Source organism: Serinus canaria, chromosome 1A, assembly GCF_022539315.1.
Source record: "Serinus canaria isolate serCan28SL12 chromosome 1A, serCan2020, whole genome shotgun sequence".
In the NCBI taxonomy this organism is placed as follows: Eukaryota; Metazoa; Chordata; class Aves; order Passeriformes; family Fringillidae; genus Serinus; species Serinus canaria.
In genome coordinates, this window is record NC_066314.1 from 71,755,863 (window position 1) to 71,768,626 (window position 12,764).

General features: G+C 42.3%; 1 protein-coding gene across 1 annotated transcript in view; it reads right to left on the bottom strand.

Moving 5' to 3' along the window:
- Nucleotides 1-12,730, bottom strand: part of ETNK1 (ethanolamine kinase 1) — a 29,211-nt gene extending 16,481 nt beyond the window's left edge. The window contains exons 1-4 of the mRNA XM_009095184.4: nt 12,445-12,730; nt 2,537-2,796; nt 1,687-1,827; nt 834-976 (exon numbers count right to left, since the gene is read on the bottom strand). Coding sequence (XP_009093432.1) covers nt 834-976; nt 1,687-1,827; nt 2,537-2,796; nt 12,445-12,600 — 700 coding nt within the window. The 5' untranslated portion in view covers nt 12,601-12,730. The remainder of the gene's footprint in view (nt 1-833; nt 977-1,686; nt 1,828-2,536; nt 2,797-12,444) is intronic.
- Between the last annotated feature and the right edge of the window lie 34 nt (nt 12,731-12,764).

The window sequence follows — 12,764 nt, forward strand, 5'->3', positions numbered from 1 at the left end:
TGATGCAGAATTCACACACGATGCAGAAATGTGTTAGCACGTAGAGCCAGTTTTCATACTAGAACCAGCACCAGCTTGGTTTGGTTCTTCTTTTTCTTAAGAGTTAAGGCACATAACTTACATACCAACAATCTTACTCAACTGGCACAAAAATATGCAGCTACTAGAAGGAATGCGTCACCCTTATTTCAAGGGAAAACCTTGTAATCTGATTAGTCACATTCAGCTGAGCTCAGGTATTTGAAATGGGAGGAAAATTGTGTATTTTTACTGCACAGTGGCCATTTTAGTGTCACAAGTTTGCTTGTTTGTTTCAATTCCTGATTGATACACTTAGTAACCAAGCCCCAAACCACTAAAATCAATAAGCTGTGGGTTTATATGGAAGCTTTAACAGATCTTAGTTACATGAACTATGAGCTAAATGTGTAGTAATAGAAACAAAACTGTAATTCATTTTTGCCAAGCTGCGTGCTGCCTACAACTGTTTAAACAAAGCATGTATCTACAAAAGAAACCTTTCAAGATCTCTGTGTACTTCATGCAGAAAACAAATGGAGCTACTGAATGTAGTAATTAATATCATTAAGATACTTCATTATGAAAGGGTATTCCCCACAATCACAAACCAGAACAAAATGTTGCAGGAGACAATTTTCGTGTTATTTTCTATACTTGTATGATCTTCTTTTCTTCCCAAAAGCTTTACACAACCAGAACAGAATTAGCATTCAGTTACATACTTTGAAAGCCAGGCATACAGGCAAGCTGGGGATTAACAAATTCACGAGGTCATTACAGCACAGACAAAGCCCCTCACTACTCACACCTACCTCTTTTCTTGTTGTAAATAATATTCTTACACAACAGGTCGTTGTGACAAAGCACCACTGGTGATCCTAAATTGGACAGTCTCTCCTTCATCCAGGCCATCTCTTCCTGAAGAACTTGAGGACTTGGAATGTCCCTTAAGAACCTTTCCAGGTATAAGGAAACAGAGTTAACATTTACAACTCTGTGCTCCATAGTAAGCATTTGTAGTGAAGTACTTTTCTCTACATTCTTCCTGCCAATAGTTCAACAGACCCTCTCCCAAATCAGGGCATTCTTTCCCAAGGCACAACAGCAGTCAAATTATGACAATTGTTTTTCTCTGTCCTCCCCAGAAAACAATTTTCTGAAGATTGTCTGTACTATAAACACAACAGCAGTCCAACAATCAGGAGCAGAACAGGAATACACCCCCACACATTTTAAAGGTGGAAAGATTAAAAGAATAACTGCATGAATTTCATTCACTTTTTGTTCACATTCCGGTACTTCCTCCAAGAAGAATACACAACAGTATTAGGTACCATATGTATCCACACTGAGGAAAGCAGCACTAAGTTTGAGTCTGGTCACAGTATACACTTCAATGGCCATTTTGTCCTCTACATTTTCAGTTACCTATTCATGTTTTCTCCGTTTTTTAAGAATTTGATGTTGTAAAAGAAAAACCACTTTGCTAGAGCATCCTTAAATTACAATGCAGCAAGAAGGGTGTCCATGATTTCAAAGTCACATGAAGAATATTTTTAAGCTGGAGTCTGCTTTCTGAGCAACACAAAGTCTGATGATATTGTACAAACACAAATTCCAGCAGAAGGAACATGAAGTCGGGAAAGAACATGATGAAATACCCACCTTTTATTTACCTCCTCATCTGCAAATTCTGTGGGTATGAGAGAGAAGTATTTCCCCATTTTCAGCCACAAATTTGATTTAGGGATCCATCCATTGTGTGCATGAATAGTATGGATTTTAGCAAGCTGTCTAGCAATGAGTCTAAAAAAAATTAAAATTAAATTAATGTAATATTTAACTGAAAAATTCTAAAAAATACATCTCAGGAATTCAAAGAGGGTTTAAACAAGAGGAGTACAGCCATAGGGCAGCCACATTTCAAGACTCAAAAGTTCATTAGGATCACTACCTATGTGAAGGGAAGGGGGAAGGATTGGAGTTTAGTTACAGAACACAAACTTCACCCGCATTTACAGTCTACTCTTGCTTATTTTTGCAAGTATTGATTTAAATTAGCTGCTATTTTTAGGCAAATACATTTCAGTGCACACATGAAAAACTAAAATCTTGCAATATCAGCACTTTCTGCTCACTGCTAACAGTTTAAAAAATCATTTCTCAGTGGAACTTTCTGGGATCTATTCACAAAAGGAATGTCTTGGAAACAGCTGGAAATACTTTAACCAAGTCGAGCCCCCTACAATTCCACCACATTCAATGACCTCCATAACGGTGATGTGCCAGTGTCAAACACAATAACCAGACCTTTAATGAGTACAGTGTTCTGTGGAGGCATCAGGGATCACTGCTCAGCACTCAAATACCAGAACTAAGGCAGTGTGAACATCAGCTTAGCACAGGCTTACAGAAATACACATTTTCTGCTCAAACTCAACTCCAAGTCCTTCAGGTCAGGCAGAACTTCCAAAACACAGAAGGAAATGAGATTTTAAAGAGTTTGAAAGTTTACTTGAAGATGTCAGGATTGCAGACGTGCTCTGGATCCAGGGCCTCTCCCTGCATGAACTCGTAGCACAGGCCGTTGTTGAAGGTGCAGTAGAGCTGCGGGGCACAGCCGTGGGCCTGCAGCACTCGGAAGCTCTTCACCTCCTCGTCCCTGTCCACCAGCAGCTCCGTCTTGTTCCCGTAGATCCGGACCAGCACCACATCGTCCCTCGTGTCACCCACGTAGCAGCCAATCAGCTTATTGGTGATCCCATCAGTGAACAGCTGCAGAACAAACAGCACAGTGAGCAACCCAACGCTGCAGCCTCCACAAGCAGGAGGGAATGCTGAGTTATTGGTGATCCCATCAGTGAACAGCTGCAGAACAAACAGCACAGTGAGCAACCCAACGCTGCAGCCTCCACAAGCAGGAGGGAATGCTGAGTTATTGGTGATCCCATCAGTGAACAGCTGCAGAACAAACAGCACAGTGAGCAACCCAACGCTGCAGCCTCCACAAGCAGGAGGGAATGCTGAGTTATTGGTGATCCCATCAGTGAACAGCTGCAAAGCACACACAGTGCAGTGAGCAACCCAACGCTGCAGCCTCCACAAGCAGGAGGGAATGCTGAGTTATTGGTGATCCCATCAGTGAACAGCTGCAAAGCACACACAGTGCAGTGAGCAACCCAACGCTGCAGCCTCAACAAGGAAGGGAATGCTGAGCTATCCCTTAGCTCCCAAAACTCGCATGTTTACTAGACTGAGCACTTGGAAATAAAATTTAAAAAAAGACAGAGAAGTATGATGAAGAAAACACTTGAATATAAATGTGGGGGTTTTTTGTATTTACAGTCATGTCTCTTCTTCCACTCTGTGCCCTTAAAACCTAACTCTTAATTCAACCTCCCACAAAACAGTCTCATAGTAAAACAGGTAAGCAGCAAAACGCAACTTCAAGTTGGATAACAAACATTTTTTAATTCTTAATAGCAATGAGGTCAGAAAGCCAGCTGAAGAAAAGAAACCTATTTATCAGGATCAGAATACTAAGTGTTCAATGAGAACAGTTTGATTTTCTTATTTACTCATGTCCAGTCATGCACCTTCTGATATGACTTCTGCTTCAAGCCCTACGTCAGGCCCAGAACAAAAATACTGACAAATGCAGTGATCTGTTGTGTGTCAGACACTATTCTAAGCCACGGTATTTAATGAAAAACTGCTTTTGCTAAAAACACACACCAACAGCAGGAAACATACCTACAGGCATCATCATTCTATAGAACCATGGACAGTTTGGGTGGGGTTTTGTTATGGGCTGGGGGGAGGAAGGTGTTTAGGAGTGTTTTTGTTTGTTTTATAAAACAGAAAAACAAAATTCAGGAAGTCTGACTTCTACTCCCCTTTGAAAAGCACTATCACCCAAACACAAGTGACAGATTATTTCCAAATCTCAGGGATTTAGAAAAATTGAGAATTAGGAGCAAATTTTTTTAATTACTAAAGGGAAAAAAAAAAATCTGAAGTTGGGTCAAGTCTCCCTGTTTAGGAAAAAACAAGACTTTCAGAGTAGATGTGTTTTAGCTCACATGCCTTGCTTTCCCCAACACCCCTAATTTGATGAAGTCAACAGATTCATCAATGCAGAATAACGTGGGGAAGCTTCAGCTGTCATCACAGATTAGAGGAATTTTCCAAGCTCCTGAGGAAAGATGCAGAAGATACAAAGGTACTCTATTTTCTTCAACAGTTACAAACACTCAATCTTCAAGAAGTAGGTATAGCAAATTATATAACTTCCATCTAGACAGTGTAACCATAAATTCAAATAAAGCTGCTTCCAAGGCCTCTTTGACTGACTCAAAATTAAGACTTTACAGTTAATGGGCACATCTTACTATTAGCTATGACTTCAATAACTCAAATAATGAGGAATCCTGAACAGTGTTCACAGTAACAGTTCCAATGTTAAGCACTGCACAGCTAAGAAAACTGTTCCACTTAGCACGACAGATACTGGGCTTGAGCAGCACTTCATGGATTTGAATAGGCAGTACTTCAATGCATTTCAAATGCTTGTCAATCACAAATTACATCCTTATACTATAAATGTTCCCATTAATAACCTTCCCAGTCATACATGTACAGTCACAAAACTGTTCAGATGAGGAAGGGACCTCCTGGGATCCTCTAGTTAAACCTCCCTGCTCAAGCAGAGCCAGCTGCCCAGGACTGTGCCCAGGGCAATCTCCAGGAATTCTGGAGACTTTGTAACCTTTATAACTTGTCTGGCAGCACATTCCAGCGTCTGACCACTCCTGTGGTAAAAAAGCATTTTCTTTTGTTGAGATGAAACTTCGGACATGTTATTTTGTGCCCATTGCCTTGTCTGACACTGGGCTCTGAGAGGAGTCTGAATGCATATTCAATTCCCCCTCCCCAGGTATTATACATCTAAGATCCCTGCAAGTCTCCTTTTTTCCAGGCCAAGTATGAAAGATTCTCCAGGTCCCTCTAATCTTCATGAACCTTTGCTGGACTTTCTCCAAAGAGCATGTGTCTTCCTTCTACTGGGGAGCCAAGAGCAGGACACAAGCACCTAAAGATGGCAAATCAGCATACAAGTACTGATTCTTATACCTTTTAACATAAACCCAGAATTAATTCATTTAAAAAGTAGGACGTTCACTTTGCAGAAGTGATTCGTGTTCAGGTCAAAAAGCCTCTTGTCTGTCATACTTAGATAAAAGCTTCCAAAATGTAGTTTAAAGGAAAAAAAAAAAAAGTACAATGAAAAAGACACAGCTTTAAGGTAATCAGAAATAGTGATACTACAAAAAAATATGCTAGTAGTGCTGATGCAAAGAAACAGTAAGGATTTGAGTTGTTATGCTTTTGAACAGAAACTGCTGGGCACATTACACTTTCTGTCATAGGTCTATTATCCCCTAAAAACAAGTTTCATTAGCACTAATAAAAAGAAATCTGCAACAAGGAAATTGGACTCCCTCAACTGTTAATTTAGGAACTCTACTGATTAGCATCTATTTGTAACATGCTGCTACAAATAATTATTTACACCCAGGAGTACTTTAGCTGTTGCTTCTTAAAAAGGCAGAGGGGTTCACTTACTTTTCTAATAGCATAATTCAAAGTAGACAATTTCCGTATTCCAACATAAGAAAACATCTAGCATTTGCCACCACCAGTAAAAGAACATAACAGTCACTTTACTCTTTTATTCAGAATGCCTCTACCATTTAAAGAATCAGCTTAAAAGGCCTTGCCCAAAACATAACCTGAAACAAAGCAGAGCAATTCAGGAGTTCTTTATCAAAAGCATCAGTTGAGCATGAATAGCAGAGAGCAGACTCTGATGATGTGGATAAAACAACCAGTAAAGTATCAAGGCCACGTGGAAGAAGATGGAAGAATCTACAGAAGGCAATGAAAGTAGAAAATTCTGGGAATAAATTTAAAAAATACAGACACAACAGAGGTTAAGAACACAATCCAACACAGAAAAATCTCCAGCAGGGAGATCCTGACACGCCTCTAATCCACAAAAAGTTAATTACTGTGATATGTGCTTATCACAGCTTAATACATACTTTCACATGAGCTGATACAAAGGTAAAACTAAACTCAGAAACATTTCTGGAAATTATATTTATACTGCCCACAATCAGATCTAGCTTGAGTCCAAGGCTTTCTAGAAAAAAAGAAACTCTTTAATGAAATGCAGACTTAAGGTGAGAAAGCTACAAATAAGCTTAAATTACTCAAGTCTCAGAGAGCAGCACATGGTGCAAGCAAGACATGAAGCACCTTTGAGCTTAGCCTAAAAGCACTGTTATTAGGTTATTAGATTCCTGGAAAGGGCATATGATGCATCTGCTTCCATCTAATAAGCAGGTGGTCCATGAAAAGCTTCTCTCTAAGCCCTTTGTTCCAAGTGTTCAGAAGAATGAGAATGAAATTGCAACCACATGTAACAAGAACAAATAGACAGAAACAAAAGTGTCATGGGGCAAAGTAGAAAGTACTTATGACTCAGAAGGGCTGACTTTTCCCTTCTAGACTATGACATCCACAGGAGGAAAACACAGGAAACAGTACTGCAGTGCCATAAAAACACAACAGTGATGTGAAACTGCAGCATAAATAAGCAGGAATTCCCCAGATTCTGCTGCTGAACCCCAGACTGACTAAGATCTCCCGAAAGGAACAGACTTCAATAACATGCCTCTTTAATGCTCACAAACCATCGACTTTGTATTGTAAATCTAAGTTGATCTTTTTTCTGGAAAGGTATAGTCTACACAGGCACATCCACAGGTATGCAGGCCAAGAACTGAATTCTTTGGAACAAGGCTAGTTATTTCTCTCTGTAGCTGCCTTTCTGTAGCTATTCATAAAAGAAGGACAAAGTACAACTGCAGGAAAATGCCTTGGGTAAATTCCCACATGACCAGCCTCATTCAGAGGTCCCCAGGCTCTGGAGCCACATCCTCCAGGTCATTTCACTCAGCAGGTGAAAGTCACTGTCTGCAGGGGGTCAGATGATCAGGAGCAGGATCATTTGGTGTTAAAAATACCAAAAAAGCAAGAAGCAAGCAAGTGTGCAGCACTGCTCTGCCAAGTTCAGCCAGAGGCTGAGCTACAGCTTCTGCAGAGCTCCTGGGGTGCTGTGCAGGACAGCAGCATGGAGACAGCAGCGTTCACAGCAGATGGTGCTGCTGTAACCTTCACAGGGCTCTTCTGGCCTACAAAACATCCACAATTCAGCCTCACAGCGTGGGGGGGTTTCTCTTGGGTTGAGGGCTGGTTTTGATTGGAATGCATGACAATTTGTGAAAGTTTTGGTGGTTTTATTTTTTTTGCCATGGGGGGAACGGAGGGACAGACGACAGGGGACAGACTGTTTTGGTTTGGGTTTTTGTTTGTTTGTTTTTGGGGTCTTTTTAATGCCAGGGGAAAAAATAATGAGTTACTTATTTTTCACCTTGTTTCTGAAGAATATTCTTCTACCTGAAAACAGTCAACATCAGGTAACTTGTTAGCACTTTGAAAGTGATGAACTGGCTTTACAAATTTTGTGATACTGATGAAAACAGCTACAGATTTTTAAATAATAATAATAGTTTAAAAAAAGCTAATAGGAAAGGAGCCTAAGACTTTATCCTAAATCAAATAATTCATTTGCTATTCCTCCCCCAGAAGATTTTGATGTGAAATGCCTGGGGGCTGGGGAGGGAGGGGCAGAAGGATGGGAACTGAACTGTCTTGGACTATTCCTTTCCAGTGTTACAAGCCTGTAGCACAAGTTATCTCCCTTCACATGGACTCCTCCAAACTGTGCCTAAACAAACATTGATTCCCTGTAATCACAATCTCAGTCACCACTGAGCACCCTCTACCATGCACAGCTGAATTACATCAGGCACACATGGCATTTCACTCACATAAAATGCCACTACAGTTTCTGCTCCACACAGACACCACACAAACCTTTAGAAACAGGGGACTGAGATTACCAAGCTTCATCAGAAGCTGAAACAGACTGGAGAAACCAACCCAGCCTCCAAGGACATCCAATCCTGCTGGCATTTCCCCCTGACTCTAGCACACCTCAAATTACAGTTTTTCCACAAAACATCAGTAATGCAGCCCAGTCTGCAGCTCTAACTTTTCTTATTCTTCTCCTCACTCATCACTTCTCCATTTGGAGCTATCAGCACTTCTCTGTGGATTCAGTCCTTCCTCTTTGTGGCAAGTGCTTTCTCAACTGCTGAAGTGGGTGATGTGCCAAAAGCAGCTGAGCAATAAACATCTCACTTGAAAAATGTTAACAGCGCTGGGATACAAAATAAAGTTAGTTTACTTTGTTTCCCAGACACTAACATCTTCAATTATTTCAATGCTTTTAAACCCCCGCTCAGTCTGTTTAAATAAACTAAAAAATATTCCAACAAGTTCAGAACTCTGAACCAAACAACAGTTTGTTATAAAAAGAATATCAAGATCAACACAAGCAAATAAATTCGACCAGCAGCCAGAAAATACTGCCTGAAGAAAAGCTACTGAGTGCAAGTCAGGGTGAAAAATCAAAGGAAAAAAGACAAAAGCTAAGCTGGTAAACATAGAAGCAGGTGGGTGGTTGTTTCACTGGCAAAAGTACAATTTTTTGTAAGCCTTGGGTCCACTCCATTCACATTTCATAGATGCAGGAACAAATCTTTGCAAATTATATAGTGTTGCAGTAGCAAAGTCATGCCAAGTGTTGATAAGTGCAAAGACATGTAAATCCAGGAAAAAACAAAACAAAACAAAAAACAAAAAACAAAACAAAAAAAAAAACAAACAACAAAAAAAAAAAGTACCAAAATACAAGGAAGGCCCAAATATTTCAGAGAATTTAAAAAAAGCAAATTAATCCAACTTATTTGGAGATGACAGTTGCCTGCAGGATTTGCATGGGGAGGTTATGGAGTGTCTTAATGAAAAATTTAATCCCCTTTGCAAAACAAATTCTTTCCACCTCTCCTCAGGTTTCATCCAGGACAGGAGCACTGTTTGCCAGCCTAACATTTTCATGATTTTAGATCTTTGAATGTTTCCTCAGCATATTTCTTCCCACATATACCACTGTGGTCTACCCAAATAATGGTATAAATTAACAGTATTGGTATTAAGCCTTTTCACCAATAAAAACAGGCAGCCTTTATTCTCAATACTAAATATTATTTCAGAATGGTAAGAAATTCTGATACAGTGCAGGTTTTTCCTGCAGGAGAAATTGTGTATTGTCCTACTGACTCCTTCTTTGCCAGACTTACAAGAGGTAGATCATCATGGCATAAAAGAATCCTGAATCAGCACTACTGAAGTGGTAACTAATTCTCCCATACTGAAAGCAAACATTGATCTTCCTTGAATCTCCACAAGAGAAAACATAAGGAAATTGTAAGGTGGGCAAAAAAATCCAATCTGTGAGCCAATTTTTCCATAGGAAGGGTAACACAACCTCTTTTAAAAAGTAAAGAGTAAAAACAATTAAGTTTTTATATTTCATTAAGAATCATGCAGAATATAAAAACTGGAATGCCCACTGTCAAAATTCAGGATGTTTACAAAACTCAGAAGGCCTGTTTTGAGCTAGAAAAGCATTTTTAAGTGAAATTTTTAAAAAAAAGCTGTTTCTGATGTTCACAACGGTCAGTTTCTGAATTTAACAAGAAGTGAGTTTCTCAGCAGAAGTTTGGGAGAGACCTCCAAAGATTCCTTCCAACCAGAACTACTCAACATTGCAATTCCTAAAAAGCAGCCATTCCAGAAACAAAAGTGCCCACTGCAAAGAGCAGAGAAAGCAAACCTCAGCATTTGGGAGTTAGAAAATCAAGCACCCAGTTCTGTACAGTTACTAGGACATTTTCAGCTGGCAAGTGCACAACATATATGAAGATGAGTGTTTAGGCAGAAAAATTCTGCTTCTCCCTAGCAATGTGGGATAACCTGAACATTTGTACTGCCCTGTAGGGACAAAATTCATCTATAACTTCATATAAAGGAGATACATTACAGTATAGCTGCTTCCATTTCAAAATGTAATAGGTGACATTTCTGATGTTATAGCCTTGCTGATAAATAATGCAATAAAAATTAATATCTTCGGTGCTTATTTTCATCTTCCATCCTACATTGTGTTTTATGCTATGGTGCAAAAAAAATATTCAAATGTTAAAAGATATTCCTAATTTCAGATACTTATAAATCTTAGGGAAAGCAAGGATTAAGCATTAACCTATACTAACTACAGTTTCAAAGTTGTTTAGCTGACTAAACAAATTAACTCACAACAGTAAATTTTTGCAAGAGAAGTTAATTAACTTTTTCAAATCAAACTCTGGACTCTTCAGCTGCTTACTAAGTGTTCTGACCCAAGAATTACTAAGAGCAAAGGTAGCAAATGGCAGAGTTCACCTGAAGAAGCAGTAGTTCATTAAACCCATCACCATGCTATCATTAAACCTATTCTTTGTCCACTTTGCTGTTTCAGATTAGTCAGGCATATTTTCCATGCACCACAGGAGTGCCACCCTCATCTCCCTCCTGAACACACCCCTCTAAAGGGAGGACTCCAGGGCATCCTCCTGCTCACTGACAGAACTAGCCAACACCTGTCTGTACTCTGCAGGCACCCCGTGAATCTGCTCTGGCTGCATTGCTGCTGGAGCCTGCTCCAAAGCACAGGCACTCCTGCTCCTGCACACTCACTGCAGCTTCAGCAGCACCTAGAGAGTTAAAAACAAAAGGCCAGAGCTAAAGGGCTTTGTGAATAGAACGCTCTTCCGCTGCTCAAAAGGAAAACACCAAGCTGAGAAGGTGTGTTTACAGTAACTTGGTTAAAACTAAACTCAAGACATTTTTTAGACAGAAACCTCTAAGCACAGACAGCAATCTCCTAGTTCAGTTCCGTGGGACCAATCAAGTGTTCCACACCAATGCTACTGTGGGTTTTATTCTGTTAATTGTTTCTTGCAAAGGGAGTGGCTGAAGAAAGCAACTTTTTTTTCTCAAAGCTACTACCTCTTTACCCAAGGATGGTCATCCCTGCTTAACAAGATAATGTTTTGGTTTCATTTTTGAACAATCCTGAATGAAAGAGAAAAATTTTTTGCTGAGAACTGCAGTCATCAGACAACCAAAAAAATAAAACTATCTATAACTTTATGTAGCCCTGCAAGGAGCAGCAAGTTGGATTATGCTAATGGACCCCTCCCAACTCAAGATATTCTATAAACTTTCACAATCTCGTTTACCTTTACACGTTGTAAAGAGCTATTCTCATTGCACCTCGAGATGTTGGGACTGTGCATTACTTATGGCCACTGCCTGAGATTACTTAGGAAAAGCTCATTAGCTTAATTTTTATGCTAATGGAACTGTCATGTGTCAAGTTCCATTTTTTTTTCGAGACACCAGAAAATTTCAGTCAAATTATATGCCATTACCTCAACGTGCTCAGCTTTCCTATACAAATTAGTTCAGCAGCTCTCTAAAGAGAAACTTCATTGAAATGAGACACCTCCACGTAATAAAGACTGCTGAATAACACAGCTGAGCATATAATAAAATGCTCAACCAAGTACAGGCTGAACCGCTATTTCTGCCAGGCAAACTGGCTAGAGTTTTTGAGTCCAGGGGCCATGTTAAGTATATTCTAGAAGCACAAAAGCAGGCAATCCTCCGGCAGATGACTCGTCATAAGTCCCAATGCCTGCTCACCTAGAGAGCAGCAGAGACAGCAGCGGTGCTTCTGCCAGGAGCAGCGAGCACGGGCCTCAGCGGGGCGGCTGCCAGCAGCTAAACCGCCAGCCCAAACCCCAGGCGGATGCGAGCACCAGACAGATATTTATTATATTTTTTATTGCAGGAAGCACCCGACAAGGCTGCACCGCCCGTGGGAGCGCCCCGGGCGGCGGAGTGGCCTGCTCTGCCCCCGGCTCACCAACACGCCCAGCCAGCAGGGACACGGCGCGGGTGAGGCCAGGAGCGGCTCCTGCTCCCTCCCTCGGCCCGGCTCCGGAGCTCTCCCCGCCGCTAGCGCGGGCAGCCGAGCTCCGGCGGGCAGGGCACGGCAGGAGGAGGACGCGAGCGGGCGGCGGGGAGGACGGAAGGAGGGAGGGAAGGAAGGAGGCAGCCGGGGATGCTGCGCGCCGCCCCGCCCCGCCGCCGGGCCGCCCAGCAAATGGGGCTCCGCGCAGGGGGCTGCGGCGGCGAGCGGGGGAAGGAGGGAGGGGAGGAAACAAGGCGGCAGCTCCCCCGCACAATGGCCGCCCGCCCTCGCCCCTGCCGCGCCTGCTGCTCCCCTCCCTACCGGCCCGGGCTGCCGCAGCCCCGCGCGCAGCGGCCCGCGGACCCCCGTACCTGCAGCGTCACCTCCTCGGGTCTCCAGTGCGGGCGCAGCCGGCGCAGGAGCTGCAGGGCGCCCTGGCGATAGCCGGGCCCCTCCCGCTCGCTGACCGTGATGTCCAGCTTGGGCACCTCCGGCGAGCCAGGCGGGACGTGGATGTAGTTGGACATGACAGCGGGCAGGACACGGCACGACACGGGAACACGAGAGTAGGCGGCCCTCGCTGGTGCTCCCTCCGCGGCGGAGCCGGCAACTGACGGGGAAATTTCCACTTAGGCTCCCGATAAAGCGGCTCCACCTCCCCGGCTGCAGCGCGGAGCAGCCTGGGAGAGCG